Raw genomic sequence first — 21,004 nt, 5'->3', positions numbered from 1 at the left:
ATTCATTTATTCATCACATTGTGTACAAATACTCAACATGATAATAATAATTGTAGCCTAATTATTTCAGATCCAAATTTAATCAGAAATAATAGACAAGTTTCATGGTTTGTTTCTAGAAACAGGTAGTTGGCATGAATGCTCATATTTTCTTTATGTAAATTAATGTTTTCAATACAAATAATAACTCCTCACCACTGATAGTGATATGAAGAAAAAATATTTTCCGATATCTTGTGTGATATAATTCATCATAATCAATAAAGATTTTCCTTTTCTAGAATGAGGTTATCACAAGGGGGACTTGGTCGACATTGTTTTTCCCTTCCAGCAGAACACCTCAAAACCAGAATTGAATTTCTTGTAATTATCTTAATGTTGATTTGCGATATTCTTAAGATAGCGAGTGTTAAATAAATTGAACTGAACCACAGAATCGCTTACATTCTCTTCCACCCGTCATCCACCAACGATTTTTGACAAGTTTCAATGTTATATTGCGTGAAATTGAAATGTTTCAACTATTAATTTACTAATCATAAACTTATTTCTCGGTTTCAAAATAAACCTTCGAATAACACCAACTTGAAACTCAATAAACGTTGACTAGAAGACAACTTTCTACTCTTGGATAAGAATTTAGCTGAGCATAAATCATTTTAACTGAGAGCAGGACTAGAAATCTTGCGTCAAAACTTGTACGAAGTGCTTCCAAGTTCAACTCCAGTTGATGGGAATGGATTGAATATGCATCAACTATAGCGACGTTCCCGGGAGGAGTACTGCCTAGTCTCTGAACACGAACTTTCCATTAATGGAAGCTGAAAAAGTTTCCGATTGAAAGGCATTGACATTCTTTCACCAATTCATCTTGTGCGAATTCAGATTCAACTTACTATCCAAAAGGACATGAAAAAGAAAATTCCGGTCCCAATCGCCTATAGTAATCAAACGTTGTACAATACTTTTTCCGTATTGCAACTGATAATTATGACTACATAATTAATGAACTAATTAATTACATACCTTTTGTATCATAACATGATTGAGTATGAAAAGAATTGCAATTGGACATCAATCATTCTTTTCTTTCTCAGTGAAAAATTTCGATACAAAATTATCACATGTTGATTCATAAACTTATAGATGCACAATACAAGAGGTTTGTAACATATCTATGTTTCATACATTGAGGATGATTTAAAACTTCAATGAGTTGGATGGTGTCCAAAATGATGAAAATTCGTCAACGATGAGATGAAAAGACAAAGCCTATCTTTAAAAAATAGTATTTGAAACACTTAGGAGACTTTCACCTCGAAGATAACATTCAAATAAATTATTTGAGCAAGACACGGAGCTTTCACCTTACGCATATTGGTAACTACATATTTGGACAATTTGAAACTAAATTATGAAATTGAAGAAGTTTTGGGCAATAGCCTGTTTTTTCTTTTCCGATCGTTGTATTGTTTGTGCTAACCTAATAAATAGATAACCTTGTAATCTATAGCTCTAGACAACAAAGATAAATGGACTGGATGAGATTCTAGATGAGAAAAATCACTCAGTTCAAATTGGTCATCTGACCAAAACAATTTGAAATTGAGAAGTATAATGCCAATTTAGTCACAATGAATAAAGTTATCCATAACTCAAAAACCCTTACAATACAAACACTTCCAAGTCTTAAGAAATTTATTGTAGTGAATTAGTGCCGACCATATATAAAACAATCAAGTAGACAAACAGACAGTGATAGCTGACATGATGCCCAGCTGGGATGATGTTCGGTTTCCAATTTGTGTTCACGACAATCGACTGGTTATCATGAGACATAGACGACGATATCACTTTGATCTAAGCAGAACCACTCAAGTACAGACACGATAATAACATGGATGAAAGGGGGTCCGAATAGCTTTGACAAGATGTCGCTGCTGGAGACGATCGACCCATATTAATGCTCACGACGCTTCAGTTCTCAATCAACCTGAAATCGTAGTTTCGCCGTCATTCCTGATACCCTACTGTTTTGATCAAATAGCTAAGTCTTATAAACGTTCCATACTATCATTACAGGAAATTATTACTTGAAATAAAAATCTCATAGAATTAATTACATGAATGTATTCTACTGAATTTGTTTAGCATATGGCAACAAATTGTATTCAAACAAGAAAATATCATTAGAATACTATGCAACTAGAGGATTGGTTTTCAGTGCTAGACAGAAGAAGATGAAAAGGATGAAAAATGGATATGAATTGAACGTTTTCAACTCTTTTCTAAATCAACCTGAAATTCTGATTCGATGTATCTGACTGAGGCTTCGTAGTTGTTAATGAAAAAGCGTTTTTGTAGGAGCATCAAGGATGTTAATGAAGATCAATTTATTAACGCGGATCTCATAAAATCAATAGACATAGTGATTTATTTTACTTGATTTCTCTAGCATATGGACACAAATCTCTTTAAAATCAATAAAATATCATGGGATAAGATTGTATAGTTTGACATTGATTGTTTCCAGTGCCAGAACACATGGAGAGTTCTCTTGACTGTCTTCATTTACCTGTTATATACTCTATTTACACGGATCTCATAAAATCAATGACATGATGATTCATTTCACAAGATTTCTCTAGCATATGGACACACATCTACTCCAAATCAAAAAGATATAATGGGATATGACTGTATAGTTCGACATTTATTGTGTCGCCAAGTCTTCTCTTCATTTCCCCCTTTTTTATGCTCTTAGGCCCAGTTGCACAAAAGCCTGTTGAATTTTAATCATGATTAAATGCCACGAGAACCAATCAGGGAAGACTTGTTTAAAAAGAAGGCTTCTCTGAATGGTTCTCATGGCGTTAAAATCTAACAGGCTTTCATGCAATCGAGCCTTGGGTATCGAAATTAGGGTTTGTCGATCTGGACGGAATGACAAGATATAACGAGTGGAATAATGATTAGTGACTTGCCTCGTGAGGCGGAGGATAGCAGGACTGCTGCGGTGGCATCTGCGATGGCATCTGGTGGTGGTAGTGGTAGGAGAGGGGAAGCATGGGCGGGGGCGGAGGGCCGTGGAGGATGGGCCCGGGGGGCGGCAGAGGCGGAGGCGGCGGATGGCCGTGACTGTGGCCATGGCCGTGAGAGTGGTGATGATGGGGGTGGTGGTGATGGGAGTGCGGGGGCGGCGGACCACCGTTCAGGTAGCGGAAACGATAGGGACTGTGAACGGGACACGTGCTAGTCGTGTAGGCGATCTCGTCCTGGTGCACGAGATGCGGCTGGGGCGGCGGCGGCTGAACGGCAGCCGGGGGCGGAGGCGGCGGCGCCCAGTGGGGCCAAGCCCCGTGTGGAGGCGGCGGGTCCAGGGTTCGCGGTGGTCAGCGAGCGGCCGACTCGCTCATCGCGCCACGCACTGCACTCACCCACTGACTGCCAATGCCAAGCCACTCACCAACGCCACCACTTCTGCGCATGCTCCACCCCAATCCTACCCCACACCCCCTTCCTACCACCCCCAACCAAAACCACTCACCCCGTGAGCCTTTTTTTAAATTATATATAACTCGACCTACCGGCCGATGCAATGCACGGCGGCTCCCCTGACCCACTAACCAAATGCTAACCGCGCAAAACAGCCTGTAAACTTGCCGTTTCATTAAGCCTTTGTGGCACTTGCTCCACTCCAGCCTCCAGTCTCCCACTTGGCGCGAAAAAACACTTTCCCTGCTTCGATTCTGATGACAGGCGTTGCCACCGCCTCCTTACACCCTTCTCCTCCGCCCCTACCACCGATTACAGCGAAAAGCGGCAGCGTCGAGTGCAAAATGCTCAACTCTCATCTACCTGCGCATTCCGAGCACTAACCAATCACTTATGCCATACAATCGCTGTTCCTAAGCTACGAGGTGTATTAATGATATTTTTTGAAGAAAGCGTACATGTTCCTTCTTCAAGGTAGGCTAGCTATTCTAAGCAATGCATACTGCAAATCAACTCTTCAATTTGACTCATCCACCAGAAATACTGATACTAATCCGAATGAATAATGTCATTGGCTTGGTCAGAGAGCAATCCTGTAGGTGTTCTCCTCATGCTGAATTCAAGTAAATGAACTCGGAGCGTGACATACTGGAGGTTGAGGGCACAAGGTGAGAAATACAAAGGAAATATGACATCAATAGTGCACAAGCTAGGTAACCAAGTCATCATACAGAATGTCACCCAACGTTATAGCAATCTCCAATGAAGACGCTCCCAAACTTCTTAACTTGTACATTGAGCAATGATACCTCTATCCCATCTGGAAAAAAATGTATTCCAAACTTCATCAACGATGAATATTATCAGAATATTTCATAATTTGGAAATGAAAACATGCATTTACCAAATCTGCGAATACAAAATGGGAGAGGGAAATTAATATTAAAAATAGCTGATAAGCCCATATGCTCAGTTTAAACGGAGATAGATCAGTTGTTTGTTTGAACCCGGAATGAACATTATAATAAATGGAACCATATATAATTAAAGAGATCGCTGTTTAGCGTTTAACATAGATGGTGCATATCGCCCTATGAGTATTATATAGTATACTAAAATATAACTTAATTGCAGTTTATGTGTTATATATCACATCAAGGTCTGAAGATACAATGACACTACAGGATTATGAAAGATAACTAATGGAGTTCAACCTTGATCGATATTGGAGGGAGGATAATTTTTATTCCACAAGAACAATATTGAACAAATCATGCTGAAGACCAACGATACAAGCCTGAATGCATGTCTAACAAAATTCTTCGATGATTATGGACATAGTAGAGATTTCCATGTAAAATTGAATTGAATTGTAATACTGTGTATTGTTTGTTCTTAATGAATTTTTCAATAGACCTTGGCCTGAATAGGAGATTCGGTAGAAAGCTTGAGAAGAAATGTGACACAGGAGGCTGAGATGTGGTTTGGGAAACAGGATCTTCCGAACAAAAACTACATCTGGGTGAATACAAACCCAGTGGGAAATCATACCGCAGCACTGTCTCCGAACGCGACGACAAGTCTCTGCAAAATACTCCCACAGAATCACAAACATTCAATAACATGTCATTCGATTCAACGTAATTAGATTTCAGAATTAATTTCGTTGTGAAAGAGGGGAATCCTTTTATAATGAACTTTCTATGACTAATGACAGAACATGAGAGATTATTACTCTCCGAGAAACAAAGAAAAGAGTCATATAATTGAAAAACGTAATGCAATAATCTCATTTCTGGAATTTTGGAATACATATTCCATCTCATGACAGGGTTTCATATTGATATTCTTTTTTATGGGATAAATAAATTACTTTATGTGCCGTTTGCACAGTACCATTTTAAACTAAATTTCATCTTAAACTGGATTAAATCTATATCAAGTATCATTAAGAGCCGTTTGTACAGTGACAGTTTAAACTAACAAGGATAAGAGTCAAAAAATTGGAAAAAGCAATGCAATAATCTCATGTATGGAATTTTGGAATATATATTCCATCTAATGACAGGGTTTCTTAATATTGATATTGTTTTTTATGGGATGAATAAATTACTTTTTGTGTGGTTGAGAAGAATTGAATCCCATATTTAGGCCTTGTATCTGATAAGATGGGTAGGGAATTGAAGAGGAATGGATTTCATGTTGCTTTCAAGACCAAACCGATTTTAAATAGTCTATTTAGCTGGAGTAAAGACAAAATTTATATTTGGGATAAAAGCGGGGTGTACAAACTTAAATATGATGATTGTATTGCTTGTTTTGTGGGTCAGACTGGTAGAAGTTTCAAAAGTAGAATTAAAGAACATATCAGAGATTGGAATAAACAAAATGGGGAATCTAACTTTGCAGAACATTTGATAACAAATAATCACAGGTTCACAGTTGAGGAGAATGTTGAGTTTCTGCATGTTAATAACAAAGGCAGATTTTTGAATATTCTAGAGGCTTTAGAAATAACAAGAGTAATAAAGGAAAATTCCCAGTATAGTTTAAATGACCAGATTCATTTCAACCAATACAACACTACGAATTTAGTTTTATCATTAAATTGTAAGCATACATTAGTCAATAGTTTTTCCATTTACATATTTGTTTTATTATCTTTCACACTTGTTTTCTTGGTTCTTATTTTGTATTGGAAGTAATTTTATTATGACGATTATGTTGCTTAGCCGCCATTTTGTCACACCGTTGAGTGGGAGGAGACTGTCTAGCTAGGCCTGTCGGCTAGGGCAGGCGTTCATGCCCTCGACCAATAGCAGTACTCGCCTACTAGTATAAATTCTGCTGCTCTTGTATTTAGTTTTAGTTTATCAGAGATTGACAATGGTGTAATAACCGAAACCGGTCTTTCTAATTATCAATAAATCGGTGGTTTTTGACAATTTCTTAGTCTTTTTCATTCAATATAAATAAATTACCTCAAGCAAGGTCCGTTTGATCAGTACCAGTTAAAACTAAATTTCATTTTAAACTGGATTAAATCCGTATCAAGTATCGTTCTTTAATGTGGTTCATTTTTATTTCAAGCCACCAGCTGATTAAATTCACTTTAAGCTTTGACTGTGCAAACGGCTCTAATTAGGAGAGTCATGATTCATGACACAGGCCAACTACTATGAAATCGGAACTGTTTGTCTCGTCTCTCACTCCAGAAGTAATCAATCCAGGCCTACACTAGTGGGATTCTATTTCTCACTAATTCAGTTGACATCTTATCCATTATTTTTACTCAAATGATAAAATTAATTTAAAAGGAGTGCAATTCATCCTGCAAGTAGAATCAAGCTTCAGGGCCAAACTAAATGAAGCGTTTTTGCACTGACGGCGGACGTGTCGACAGGACTATAGTGAGGTCCACGTTATAATGGCAGTGGATAGAGATGGAAGAACAGCTTTGCCTATTATCTGCCTTAATTAATTATATTTCTACATCGTCAAAAACATATTTCGCTTCGTTGTGGAGCTAGAAAAGGATAGTACTACCTGCTTTGTCGAACGATAGACAAGGATAGCAACATCAAAGTTTATCAAATACTGTCATTATAACGTGGGCCTCACTATAGAAGCTTTCCGATCAGTCAATTATCAGCTGATTCCTGAATAAAAACCAAATCAGGTGATGATAATCAGCCAATTCGAAAGCTTTCTGCTCTGCCGACTCGTTCGCTGCCAGTGCAAAAACACCTGAAAAAACGCTTCATGTGTCTTGGTCCTAAATGATGATACTCAACTCAACAAAGACTCTGTCGAATATAATTAAAACAATGCCTATGAAAGGAAATTTCAATTAGGCTATAACAAGTAACTGTATTTCAGGTAAAAATAATCAGGTGGATTGGGACATTACATCTGAATATGAGATGCAAAAAATGAGTGAAAATATATTTCATCAAATGATTTCCAAACAAAACCCTGTCTGGAACAAACAACAGCATACATTATCAAGTTAATTGAATTTCGATGATTAACGTGGCTGAACAGATTTTACAATGGGACAATGTCCATTGACGAATGCCATTCTCAGATAATGGTCTATTGTTTGTTGGACAAAATAATCAATCAACATATTCAATGTACGCACTGAGCTTTCAAACAAGCTTCTCCAATATTAAACGGCATTCGGATTTCAGGTGAAAGCTTTTGACAGAGTATCCGATCACTTCTATGTAAGTGGAAGCCCTGCAACTCGAATACTTAATCTAAGTGTAACAAGAATAATCCTTTTAGCCAAATGAGGTTTCTAGCCACACGGAATAAGAGACTGAAAACTGATACTTTCTTTCTGTACTTTGCGCATTGCACAGACGCCCGCATTATAATCACCTCTATGTAAACCCTTCCAATACAAACGGATAGAATTACACTTTTGTGAGATTTTTTTCAAATCACAAGTGAACCTTTTTCCTATGAGTATGGATTGAAAAATCTATCTCTATTTGAATACATGAAACTGATTAGAAAGTTCCCCTCTGTCATTCTTACAGCTCACTTACGAGTAGAATAAACATCGTGAGAATAGAATAAACATCTATCATTAAACAGCTCACTTTGAATAACAACATCGTGAGAGTATCAAGGTTCCCTTCCAAATTAGTTCGGTGAATAATGTAGAAAAATAATCATATTCATACTCATTATGAACTAGGTTAATAGAAAATGATTTTCGAGTGATGCCTGTATAGTACAAAACTGCGGATTAAAGCTGGGTTTTCGTTTGTGCGTATATGCCGTCGTCGACCACGACAGGGTGAGGATCTCAGATTGGGTGGATTTCAATTTGTCTAAATAACCTAAAAGATTATGTTCAATTGTGTTTTAATAGGGAAGATTGAGTTTATACTCTTTTTTATACTTGCAAAAGGCAATATGTTGATATCATTAGAAATGTTTGATTCTTGAATAATAAACACAAATAATGGAAAGTTATTCGATCAGCTGTTCTAGCACACTTGGAATTTGGACAATATGAAAGTCAACAATGCTTGTCATCGTCGACTGCGGAAGTTTACGCACAAACGAATATGCACCTTTAAGTAGTATGGAACAACTACTATTAAAATAGTAAGGAATAGTTAGTATGGAACAACATTAAAATTAATCCATTCTCTCTTGCTGTATAGTACTCACTCTATTATTGAGCTTCTTTCTTGGTTTTATAGGCTTGTCTAGGCCTTCAACTATCAGTAAGATTTAACAAACTCACCAGAGCTGTGAATAGATTCAAATTTCAACAAGAACATACTACTTTTCAACAAAGGTTACACGTAAATATTGAAGTTACTCCATTTTGTAATAAGAAGAAAACCTTACTTCTAATTACAATGATTACAGCAAATTTTCTAACAACGGCAAAACTAAAATTGAAGTTGCTCCATTAAGTAATAAGAAAAAACCTCATTTTTAATTATAATAATTACCTACTGCAAATCTGTGAATGGAGTAGGATTCTAAAACATTGACATCTCAGTTTGTATTGAATCAAAAAATTTACTTTTATAATTTAATGACTTGTCTACAAATTAAATATTGAAAAAAAACTTTCTATTGGATCATCGGAGTAAGCATATACACTGTGGAGATTTGTCACTGAGTTTAAATCTTGAAATGAGGACACAGTATGGGCAAGCTGTCATTATTTTCAAGTGACACACACATGTGTGTGTGTGTGTGTGTGTGTGTGTGTGTGTGGATGACAGCGGCTTTCCTGATGTCTCTGTGGTGACCATGCTGCATGATTGGCATACTTCAGCTGCCACATGATTGGTGGTTGGCTCATGATACCAACCAAACACGAATTTGATCCCGCATCCAAAATTTTGACACTATTCGCCTCCAGCATATTTCGATTGGATTTGTGATAGACAAGTATGCAAATTATTCAAAAGTCAGCACAATTATTGTTTTCATTAATTTCTCTGGATTTGAAGTATATTTGTGGATAACATGGATTCCAACAATAAGAGCAAAACAAAATAACAATGAATATCAATGAGAACCTATTTGTCGATATATGATGGAAGAAGACATGTAAAGATATAATAAACACACACAATGCTATCATTAGAAGACAATTGCAGAGGAGAATTAAGAGGCAATAAAGAGGGGACAAGTTGGAAGAGATTTTATAGAAATGAATGAGCAAAAATGTCATAGCGTCCAATTTTAAATCTATTTACTAGTTCATATGAAAAATGTTTTCGGTAATATATTTTTCAACTGGTATTGCATTTTTTCCAAGACAGATGGAATTAGCACAAAGAAGATAGAAAAACTAATAAAAGTTTAATAAGTTGTTCAACGAGTGAAAGGGATGAATAAAATGTGTGAGAGAAGAATTTTTCAGTTTTTACTTTTTCAGTATTGATCTCATTCTATCACCTGAAAATTTATCTATGATTTTAAAAGGATGATTTGAAGGGAGGAATATCCCATAATAAGGAGTCAGAAAATTGGCTTTCCGAAACGAGGCATATTCGTAGTTTTTATGAAAATCTTTATTTTATTATTTCTATAATTATTGGAAACGTTTTTCCTTGACAAAATAAAAAATTCCCGTTTCGCCCCGTTTCGGAAAGCCAATTTTTCGACTCGAGCTGTTTAAAGTCTAGAACTTGGCTGAATCCCGAGCTTGGAAACCGGTCCTAAAAGTTATATCTTATTAACTGATTCCCATAATGCATCACAATCAAAATCATCTACATTTCATAATGAAATATAAATACTCACTGAATGCAAGATGAGTAATAGATTGGGTAAAAGATTCATCGCCGGTTGCAGAGTCGTCACATAAAGTTAAAATCAGGCATTTAACTTATTTATGAGACCACTTTATAACTCCACTTTTCGTTGCGCAGATGTCAAAGTAAACTATAGCTCCCATAAAACTAAAAACGCCCAATTAGACACATGATTTCGTTGCAGAGCCGTCAAATAGAGCTAATTTATGTCTCCTATAGCTAAAAACGGTCATTTAAGTTATGGGCCCGAAGTCGTGCTGTTAAATCTGATATCTACTCCCACCACATGCATTTTAGAGGTTGTGATAGCTTTTTTGAAAGATTTTTACGAAAAACTATCTTTCAGAAAGTAACTTCTAATGAAATGATACCTCTAAACTAATCAATTGTGGAGTTTTTGCATTAATGATTCCCAGTAATTCTATTCCTACTTCAAGTGAATAGGTGTAATAAACCTGGTTGTTTTGCAAGGGGCGCTTTAATTATATTGCATCCTTACTATCGCTGGTGATGCATATCGTTTAGTTGGATGAGTGAGTCTCAGACACACAGAAGAGGAAATGAAAAAGTCGGGGATGCGTGCAGCAGTCGCTCTTTATGGACAAAAAGCAATAAATGTTGGGTATTTGAAGGACGGCCGAAGAATACGATCCATCTCGGCAAACAGACCGACCGCCGTCTACGTAAGGAAATGGAAGAGAATAAGAAGGATAAGAAGAAGAAGCAGAAGAAGAAGAAGAAGAAGAAAAAGAAGAAAAAGAAGAAGAAGAAGAAGAAGGAGGAGGAAGGAGGAGGAGGAGGAGGAGGAGGAGCAAGAGAAGAAAAAGAAGAAGAAGAAGAAAAAGAAGAGGAAGAAGAAGGAGAAGACGAAGAAGAAGAAGAAGAATGAGAAAGAGGAGAGGGAGAAGGAGCTGCATGCAGTCGTAGATGAACCGGAACAGGCAGCAGCGACGGTTCACTTCATTTCGATTTCGATCCCAGATAAAGTCGTTACTTTATAAATCTCCTAGGAGAGCCGAGGATCCTATCTCTCCACTTCTGTCGATGATCCACCTCTTCATTTCTCCGACTTTCATTTCTTAAAATAACAAACAGTCATTCCATCATCCCTAATACGCTTCGTTAGCTGTGAATACTGACTGGCTTCAAGAATAACGAAGCTTATTCCAAGCTAAGATGTGATTGAATTGGAAAATGATACTGTACTAAACTGGGAATTTCATGGAGCAATGATACGTTGATGGTTAAAATATTAACAAATTTGTCATGTTTGTGTCAGTTCCTGAATGTGATATACTGAGTGTGGTTAAAATATTCACAAATTTGTTATTTTAGTGTCTTTTCCTGAATATGAACTGAATGTGATAAAATAAGAACGTTTTTATTCATACTGATCTATTTTACTATTCATGAATTATTACTGCAAGTAATAATTCGTTTTTGAAAAAAATTTTAACGACACTACAGTCTAATTTAGTCTGTAGTGTTATTGACTAATAAGACTAATTGACTGAGCGAAGTGAGGTCTAAGATTCAAGTCGACGGTTTGGCATTTCTCTTGTTTAAATTTTTGAATGTTTGAATGTTTAAATGTTTGAATGTTTAAAATGTTTGAATGTTTAAATGTTTATATGTTGCGCATTTACAGCGAAACGCTGTAATAGATTTTCATGAAATTCAACAGGTATGTTCCTTTTTTAATTGCGCGTCGACGTATATACAAGGTTTTTGGAAATTTTGCATTTCAAGGATAGTATAAAAGGAAAAAGGAGCCTCCTTCATACGCCAATATTAGAGTAAAAATCAGACTATAGAATTATTATTCATCATAAATCAGCTGACAAGTGATTACACAGATGTGTGGAGAAGCCAGTCTATTGCTGTATTTCCATAAGGTCTATAGTTTCAATCAGGTACTTGTGGGTGAGAATACTGCGTGAGGTCTACTGTTCACAGAACTACTACTTTAGTGATAGTGTAATATTAGTCTTCGACTAATACAGTCGGATTAGACTGTAGTGTGGTTGAAAATAGTTCAAAAACGGGTTTTTATTCAATTGGAGCACATTAACATGGCAATTGGAAACTTCAATAATTACAATAATAAAACATTGGTACAATAACTGAATACAATTTCTATAAAATAACAGACAATGAGAGACAGATAATATATTATGTTTGAAGCTAGAGGCTTGAATTTTCATTGAACAGAAATGGAATGTAGTGAAGAAGAGAACTTCTAGTTTTAATGCAAATATACATAGAACACCACCACCTACTCGGATAATCGAAGCAAACATGAACGATCAATTGGGATTCTGAAATTTTTTGATGGAAAATAATTGGAGAAGTTTTTAATTGGAAAATACTGAGCTCTCCTCTCATAGACTCTTTTTTTAGAATGCCTAGCATTGATTACGTGAACTCCAGCTATGCAACAATATTTGTTTTAGCGTTTGATTAACTGGACTAGAGGGTAGAATATCGTCGATTGGAAAATATTATCATTTATTGGAACTGAATTCTGGAAAATACTAATCTTAAAAGTAAATATACAATGAGCAAGCAACGTTCAACTGCCGGCAGCGCTAAAAATTCAGACGTGAATTTCAAAAAAGCGTTCTCGAAAACTATATTTTACAACAGTTTTATCGAATAGTTGATGAGGTTGGACGAGTCAAAGAGAAATATCGCTGATGGCGGTACAATTTTTGAATTCATTTGGAAGAATTTTCCATTAGTCCGATAATGAACAGAACTGTTCCAGGTAGTCTGTCCCCCCCCCCCTGCAACAACCCTCGACCACTTTATTATTCCCCAACTGCTAACAAAGATGGGGGCGAACAGTGAATCCTATTAACATTAATGGGATGGCCTGTTATCGGAACCGTTTTTAATTAAATCACATTTGGCGCGGACCGATTGCAAAATTTCCTAATTGATGAGATGATCCTCGGTGAATAATTGGCATTTCTATTTGAACAAAAATTCTCGAAAATCATCCACCAGTCACCGGTCGGCACTGGTAAACATTCGGAGCTCAATATATGCGATTTTTTTACGCTGGAAATCAATTCGACAATTTGTAGCGCTTCAGTTCATCTAATATGATTGATTTTATTTAATCAGAAGCACACATTCATCTGATGAGCGTTATTATCTGCACGTCGAGTTGGTTTATGATGATAGAAGTTAATTTTTCATCGTTTATTCAAATGAAAAGAATTTTGAATTTGAGCTCTAATACTCCTTTATCGACACCTATCACAACATATACAAAATTATGCACCACTTCAATCTACTTTATAGAAAAACCAACAATATTGCACTTAGCTCAACATATAATGTCCTAGTATAACCTATTTACTAGCTTGGAATTAGTCAAATTATTACAATAACTTTGATACGAGTACTTCAATTTAAGGACATTAAGTATAAGCTTGTACCTTCTTCTATCACTTATCATAAATAAATGTAAATAAACTTTTTATCTTTCTCAGGGCAAGACAAAAATCATGGCATTCACTGGTAAATACCCCACGAGATCGAAAATAGTTATTGACAACAAAGTATTGGAGTATTGTCACAATATTGCTACCTCGGTTGTGATATCAGTTTCAAAGACGAATTGGATATTGAAAGAAAAATAGGCGAATTTCAATCAATATGTGAGAACATCAGCAGGACCCTCAACAAGAAAGCGAGGAAAGAAACACTCATGAAGTTCTACAGTGTGATGGCTGCCCCTGTTCTTCTATACGGAAGTGAATCATGGGTCACAACAAAACGTCTAGAGAGCAGGGTGCAGGCAGCAGAAATGAGATTCCTTCGCAGAACAAAGGGCTGTGACCGCCGGGACCACATTAGAAATGAGGATATAAGGCAAAGAGCTGGGTGCCTTTAACATGAATAGAAGAGTTATATCATATCGCAACCAGTGGAGGGAGTATGTCAACAGAATGCCAACAGAAAGGATTCCCTTGAAAATTCTCAACTACCACCCTATAGGAAAAAAGAGATATAGGTAGAGCAAGGAAAATATGGCTATAAAATATAAAAGATGAATAACCGATTTAATGATTATTTTAATTTAAGATTACCGTACTGTAATAGATATACAATTATACTGTTGTGAGTCGGAACAGGCAAGAGCCTAAACCTTGAATGAAGGAAGAATATGAAAAAGACTTTTTATCTCTGGGAGGTCATGAGGAAATAAATGCTAATTAAATTAGAAGTCTATGATAACATAGGCTCAGGAGTATTTACCAAGAGTAAACATAATGGTGCAACAAACTATTGGAGCAATAGTATTATTGAAATATTGTATTATTATAGTATTATATTGTATTATAATAGTATTATTGCATAATAGTGCAATAAACATAATGGACGAATTTTTCGATTTCCCTGGGATAAAATCTTGCAAAGTCATCAAAGTCTCGGTTAGTAGTCTATGATAATGGAATCGGTGAAAATTACATGACATGAAGCCGACGCAATATATGATAGTACTATAAATCAGGTTATACAAAAAGTGTTTACACATTTAAATTCTTATATAATGGTAAATTTCAAAAACTGACCAACAATACTTTGCTGATTCACATGTGGCGGCAAATTCTATGTCATTCGTAAATTTTACTTGAATGATAATTTCTGCTCACTTATGAGACGAGGGAACAACAAAACAAGGGAACTCCACAGGAGGACAAGGGAGCGAGATTGGCTAGGTCAGTGCATAGTACGCTGGGGGCCAATCGAATTTCTAGCACTGGAACGCTAGGAAGCTTTCTAGACCATCAACGGCTGGATTTTTTGTGGAAACAGGATTTTTTTTGTGCACAAAAGTCAACCACGTTCACCGCTAAGACGTTATTTGAAATTAGATTTGAGACATTTGCACAGGAAGCTCAACGGAAAATCTCAAACGATAAACACTATTAGTAGTGATTCCCCCTAAATTGTAGAGATGCTAGAACTGCATACAACTCGAAAATGTTTGATATTTTCTACATGTTTTGTTATTGGGGCGGTGGGGCGGTGCCTCCTTGGGTGTCCTGCGTCCTGTTGCGGTCTCACAGAGAGCACTTATTAAAACACTATTGGCCAAAAATCATAGATATCCAACACATTTACTTTTCCAAGAATTCCCTGTTTTGAATATAAAACAATTATTTATTAAAAATTTACTTGTCTTTATAAAAAAAGTAACTTTGACTTCAATGAAATTCAACATTATTATCCCACTAGAAACAGATTGCATATAAATATTCAATTTCCCCGTTTAAGTAATTTAATTCAACTTGGAAACTGTTTTAATTTAGCCCATTGGCTTTACCGTAATGTACCGGCCGAGATTTCAACTACTGAGGGGGTTAGCGTTGCCGTCTACAAGCGGAGAGTGAGCGGGTGGCTGCTCTGCATCGGTTCAGATGCTGCGGAGGCTCTTCTACATTCTCCATATAGATGAATATTTCTAGTTCTGAACACAGAATAACATTCAAATATTACACACAGTAACACGCTAATAAAGCTATTTTACTCCCAACTCAGCCCTTTAACCGCCGTTGAGCTGACAATTTTATTTCATTTATTTATTGTTTTTTTCCTATCTTTAGTTTTGAAATTTATTATTAAATAAACTCTCTTATTATTCTTTCAAATTTATTTTATTATTAATAGTTTGTAATTTATTTTATTATTGCTAGTGTTTGCCCTCTGTCTGATAATTTGCGACTCCTCCCTGCACACGGACAAATCATCCAGGCAGGGAGAATTTATTCATGTAATTTATCACACTTTTATATTATTTTGTGAATATGTAATATTTTATGAATAAACCAATTTAAATTTGAATTTATTCACAATCACGACATAAATAAATAAATAACTATGATTTACAAACAGAGCATAAAATATTACAATGGTTATATTAAAAAAAGTATCGATTTCAAATTATACTTATCATATTATAGAATCGCATATAGAATACCCACATGTTTGTCCTGATATCCGAAATATATCTGATGTCCTAGTATCTGAAACCCATATCCGGCCAAGAAAATTGTCTATTGCTGTTGAAAATCATTTTTATGAAACTGGGAAGCGTTCCAGTCAGTAATTGAACAAATCGTTCTCACTTTGAAAATAATGACTGAGAAATCAATTTAAAAAGCTGACAAAATAAGTTGGAAATCAGTAGTATTTATATCCTATTATAATATTTGATTAGTATCCCTTTCATTTTCATTGTATTAGTTAATTAAGGGCCGGTTTCCGAGCTCGGGATTTAGCTAAGTTCTAGACTTAAAACATCTGTAGACAAAAAAATTGGCTTTCCGAAACACGGCGTAGTCGTAGTCCATGTTTAAATTCAATTTCGAAAAACTAGAAAATTGAACACAGAATAAAATAAAGAGAAAATAGTGTATTTCAGCTATTTTGAATTATTTGGGAATGTTTCATTTTGTCAAGGAAAAACGTTTCAAATGATAGAAAATAAAGATTATCATAAACCTATGACTACAATCGGAAATCCAATTTTCTGATTCCAGCTGTTTAAAGTCTAGAGCCTAGCTAAATCCTGAGCTCGGAGACCGGCCCTAAATCTACTAATATTTAAAACATAATGGAGCTATCTCCTATTTCCATATGATTCAAAAATGGATTTGTAGCTTTCCAATTTCCTCAACTTCAATTTTTAAGAACGGTGAATTGGAGTTTGCTCTGTAAGGTCAAAGTGTGTATACAATTTTGGAAGGTCTGTTTCTCTGCTGGACCAGTTCCAGAATGTAGAGGAGTAGCATAGCATGGCAGGGCATGGATGCAAAGGCAGTCGGCACAGACCGAGGTGTCTGGAATAAGTGGGCTGAGCTAATGGCTGGCTTCCTCTGAGTTCACTTCCGAACCGGAAGTGACTATTTTTGAAAGAGGTCGGAGCGTTTCCATTTTGTTCCCGGACCCGTTGAAGCGATCCTGTAATCGGAAAAGCGTTTTCAAGGCAGCAGGCGAAAAGCCCCGGGCTATTCACACAGGCCCTATCACATACTACACACACTCTAGTCGAAACTGAAATCGACATTCATCGGCGATGCTCTGCTATGATGGAAGTGCCGCTCTAGAAACACCGAAAAAGAATTCGCACAAATGGAATCGCTAAGACAGGTTTCTATGTACAGGCATATCGATCACACATGAATATAGTCAATAACGTATTAGGAGTTTTATCATTTCCTAGAGATATTTTCTACCGTGTACAACCAATGAATTCACGTGATGTAAGTAATTCAAGTATTCAATCGTAATATTTTTTGTGATAATAATTTCGTACGCTACTTTGTTTAATACTGGAACATTGTGGAGAATAATATATCAATATATACAATAATATATATAATATATACAATAATATATGGTCGAGTAGACTTGATACAGGATAATTTTATCCAGCAAAAATGGTTGGTGGTGAAAGATTGTTCCAAATTTCGAATTTATTAAAAAACTACAATAAAATCAAGGATCAAAATGTTGGTAGTGGAACAAAAAAAATCCAAATATGCTCACACAATATCATATTATAATTAGAGGATTTCAATACCGTATATCCTAATACATCATGAACATGGAATATTCCTTCTTTTTCTTTCCATTTCTTCTTCTAGAACTGAACTGTTTAGAGCTAGATTGCAGTGAGGATTCACAAGCAGAAATGATAATGGAATACATCATTTATTGATGATACCTCTTTTTAGAATACCAAATTATATGAGACACGTGAATTGCAAAGGATGATACCTATGAAAAACACGCTTGAAACACAATGGTAAAGCTAGTTGAGAAACTACAGAGATAGAATTACTGCATGGAAAATTGGGATGATGTCATGAGCGGCCATAGAATTTTGAAACTGCTAGATAATCGCTTTTAAAAGGCGCGAGCACTCGCTGATCCACAAGGATTTTCCCGATCAGATCGTAGAACTAATTGGAAAACAAACTGACTCGACTGGATGTCAAGTTGTCACATACCCTTTTCCCAAAAACAGCGGAATTGATTGTATTATTATGGGGGAGTTCTTTCAGAGCAGCAGAATCGGTTCGTCGAACAACGCTTATCGCAGAATTTATGTCATTGGAGAATGGGGTTGGAATTGGCTCAATTATGGGCAAAGTGCGAGTTCACCCGTTCGGTAGGAAGAAAAGCTAGCGCTTGTCACGATAAACAAAATATATTAGCGACTATGCATAATGCAGGAGAGGGCCGGGCCAGCGACAGGATCAAGGGTCGAAGCAATTCTATGTCGATAGAAAAGACAGGGAGGGGTTCGTTTAGCAGAAATGAATTGACACCTTCGGAAGGCTGTGAAGGAGACGCCTCCCCGGATTCATGACAAGGATAATAATTATGCAGAACAGGCCGGTGTCAACTGGGTCTCTACAAATCACGATTCTATGCACTGCGGTAGACGCAACATCACCCCACAATCCTTCTTTCTTTCATCATTTTCCTCCTCCTGAGCCGTACAAGAGATTCTAAGAAAGGTGCGACCCCCCACCACCCTACCTAGCTGTGCGCAGACGCATAAAGTCTAGTAACATAGACCTGTTATTCAAGTCACGGCACTAAGAAAAAAGGTTTCCTGAAATACACGACACCGCGAATGCGATATGCAAGTATGATCATATGCGTGATATGACATCCAGGTTTTATTCCACAGTAGATTTGAAATTCTCATTGTTATTTCTAACATTACCGTAATGTATAGACAAAAAACGTTAAAATCATTCAAATAATGTGGATATTTTCCCAACACTTGGTAGGAAAGAGCTACAAAAATTATTGCAGTACTAATTAAAGACTAATAGAGTAGGATGATGACCAAATATCACCAAATAGAGGAATAATGGAGTAAATCTAGTTAAGTAATATTATGTTCCAAGGTTAATGGTTCATCCTTGGAAATGGAAGAATTCAATTATCCTCTCTTATGGAATAAAGTTGTGGAACATACCTTGCTTATACTCAAGAATATTCTTCTTTGCGTTTGTGATATATACATTTTTAATTGTTTAAATCAATCAATCCCTCAATCTTGGAGTCGAATTTAAAATGTATAAGGAGGATACTAGTATCCTTCTGTATTTTCAGTATCATACGAGGACAATAACACTAATTACTATCTAATTACCTTTTCTCAAAAATTCAAGTTGTCGAATTGGACATTCAATGACACATGATGAAACGTAAAACATTATTAGAAAAAAAGCATCTGGTTGCTTCCAAAAATATCGATCAGGTGAGAAACTTTATGAAGTTTTATACACTGAATACAATGTAATGGGGAAGCTAGTACCCCAAGACAATGAAATCCTATACTATCAAACGAGCAACTTCTGTTTATATGTTTGGGTGTTTAAATGTGTATATGTTTATATGTTTGTATTTCACCGGATCTCGAAAACAACTCTAACGATTCTCACGAAATTCAGAACATAGTAGGTTTATAATATAAAGATTCGATTGCACTAGGTCTCATCCCTGGGAAAACTCGCTGAAGGACATTAAAAGGATAATTATTTTTCATCCTTGGAAAAACAGATGATAATAATTATTTCGTCGTCTGTTGGTGATGGAAGTGAGTGAGCGAGTTCATGTGTGTGGGACTGTGTCAAAATTATTACTCAGCTGTTGAACTTTTGTAATCATTCAATCAGGTACTTAGTGCCGGTTGCAAAAAAGCCGGGTTATTTTCAATCCTAATTAATTCCAGTAGATCCATCTTTTTGAAATGGTTATTTTCTGATTTGTTTCAAGTGAAGTTAATCAGGATTAAAATTTAACCGGCTTTTGTGCAACTGGGCCTTTGTGAGGGGAATTTTTTGCATTCCTCTGGGAATTAATCTCTGTATGAATGTTATGATAATTCCTTCTTTTGTAATAAATTGTTTATGCTGTTGTACTCCAGAGCGAAGCTCGGTGCCCGATATTTTTTGTAAAGAGAGGTCAGCACTCAGTTGGATGCATTAATGCAATGTGTGTGTTAATGCATTGGCGTAGGTCGGCCAACACATTGATTGCTTTTGCACACACTTAATGGCCAAGTTTTAGTGGCAAAGGTTGTCGGAGGGAGTTTGGCCGGAGCGAGCATCACTGCATCAATGCGAATGCAATGGACAAGTAAGTATTCTCGTTGTCAGCGGCGGATTAACCTAATGGACTGGCAATGCAATTCGGGTAATGCCTCATGCCTTCCAACGCTACCGTGCCAATATTGTTATAATGCATCATCAGCACCATTACCAGGTCGAGTCTTCAGCACTGCTCAACATGATCTATAACTCAGAGATCAGCAACACATTTCTCAAATGTGTTTCACGGTTTCTTGCCAATACAAACACCACACCTGCCCGACAGCAACAAATTTGCTATGATGAATTACACATCAGGATACTACATAATCATAAATTTGAATAATCCGATATTTGTGATAGGTAGTCTAGTTGCAACGTAGCTTCTACAAACATTATGGGCCGGTTTCCGAGCTCGGGATTTAGCTAAGTTCTAGACTTTAACTGGCTTTAAACTCTGGAGTCAGGAAATTGGCTTTCGAGCCAGGGCGTTAACGTAGTTGAGGACTTAAATAGACTCTGGAGTATAGAGATCACGTTTGACCCTGGAGTTTATAATTTCGTTTCTGAGTGAAGGAC

General features: G+C 36.3%; 1 protein-coding gene across 24 annotated transcripts in view; it reads right to left on the bottom strand.

The window, feature by feature from the left end:
* LOC111058930 (peripheral plasma membrane protein CASK) overlaps nucleotides 1–21,004 on the bottom strand; it is a 545,689-nt gene that overhangs the window by 227,238 nt on the left and 297,447 nt on the right. Inside the window, exon 1 of one of the 24 annotated variants that reach the window (XM_039418990.1) lies at nucleotides 2,985–3,484. The exons of 22 other annotated variants lie outside the window; for them this stretch is intronic. In XM_039418990.1, the coding sequence (XP_039274924.1) occupies nucleotides 2,985–3,068 (84 nt within the window). In that variant the 5' untranslated portion in view covers nucleotides 3,069–3,484. Of the gene's footprint in view, nucleotides 1–2,984; nucleotides 3,485–21,004 lie in introns of those variants that run through there. One more of the 24 variants, XM_039418996.1, reaches the window with a different exon arrangement.

Source organism: Nilaparvata lugens, chromosome 1 (assembly GCF_014356525.2).
Source record: "Nilaparvata lugens isolate BPH chromosome 1, ASM1435652v1, whole genome shotgun sequence".
Taxonomy (NCBI): domain Eukaryota; kingdom Metazoa; phylum Arthropoda; class Insecta; order Hemiptera; family Delphacidae; genus Nilaparvata; species Nilaparvata lugens.
This window is presented reverse-complemented; position numbering and strand designations above follow the sequence as displayed.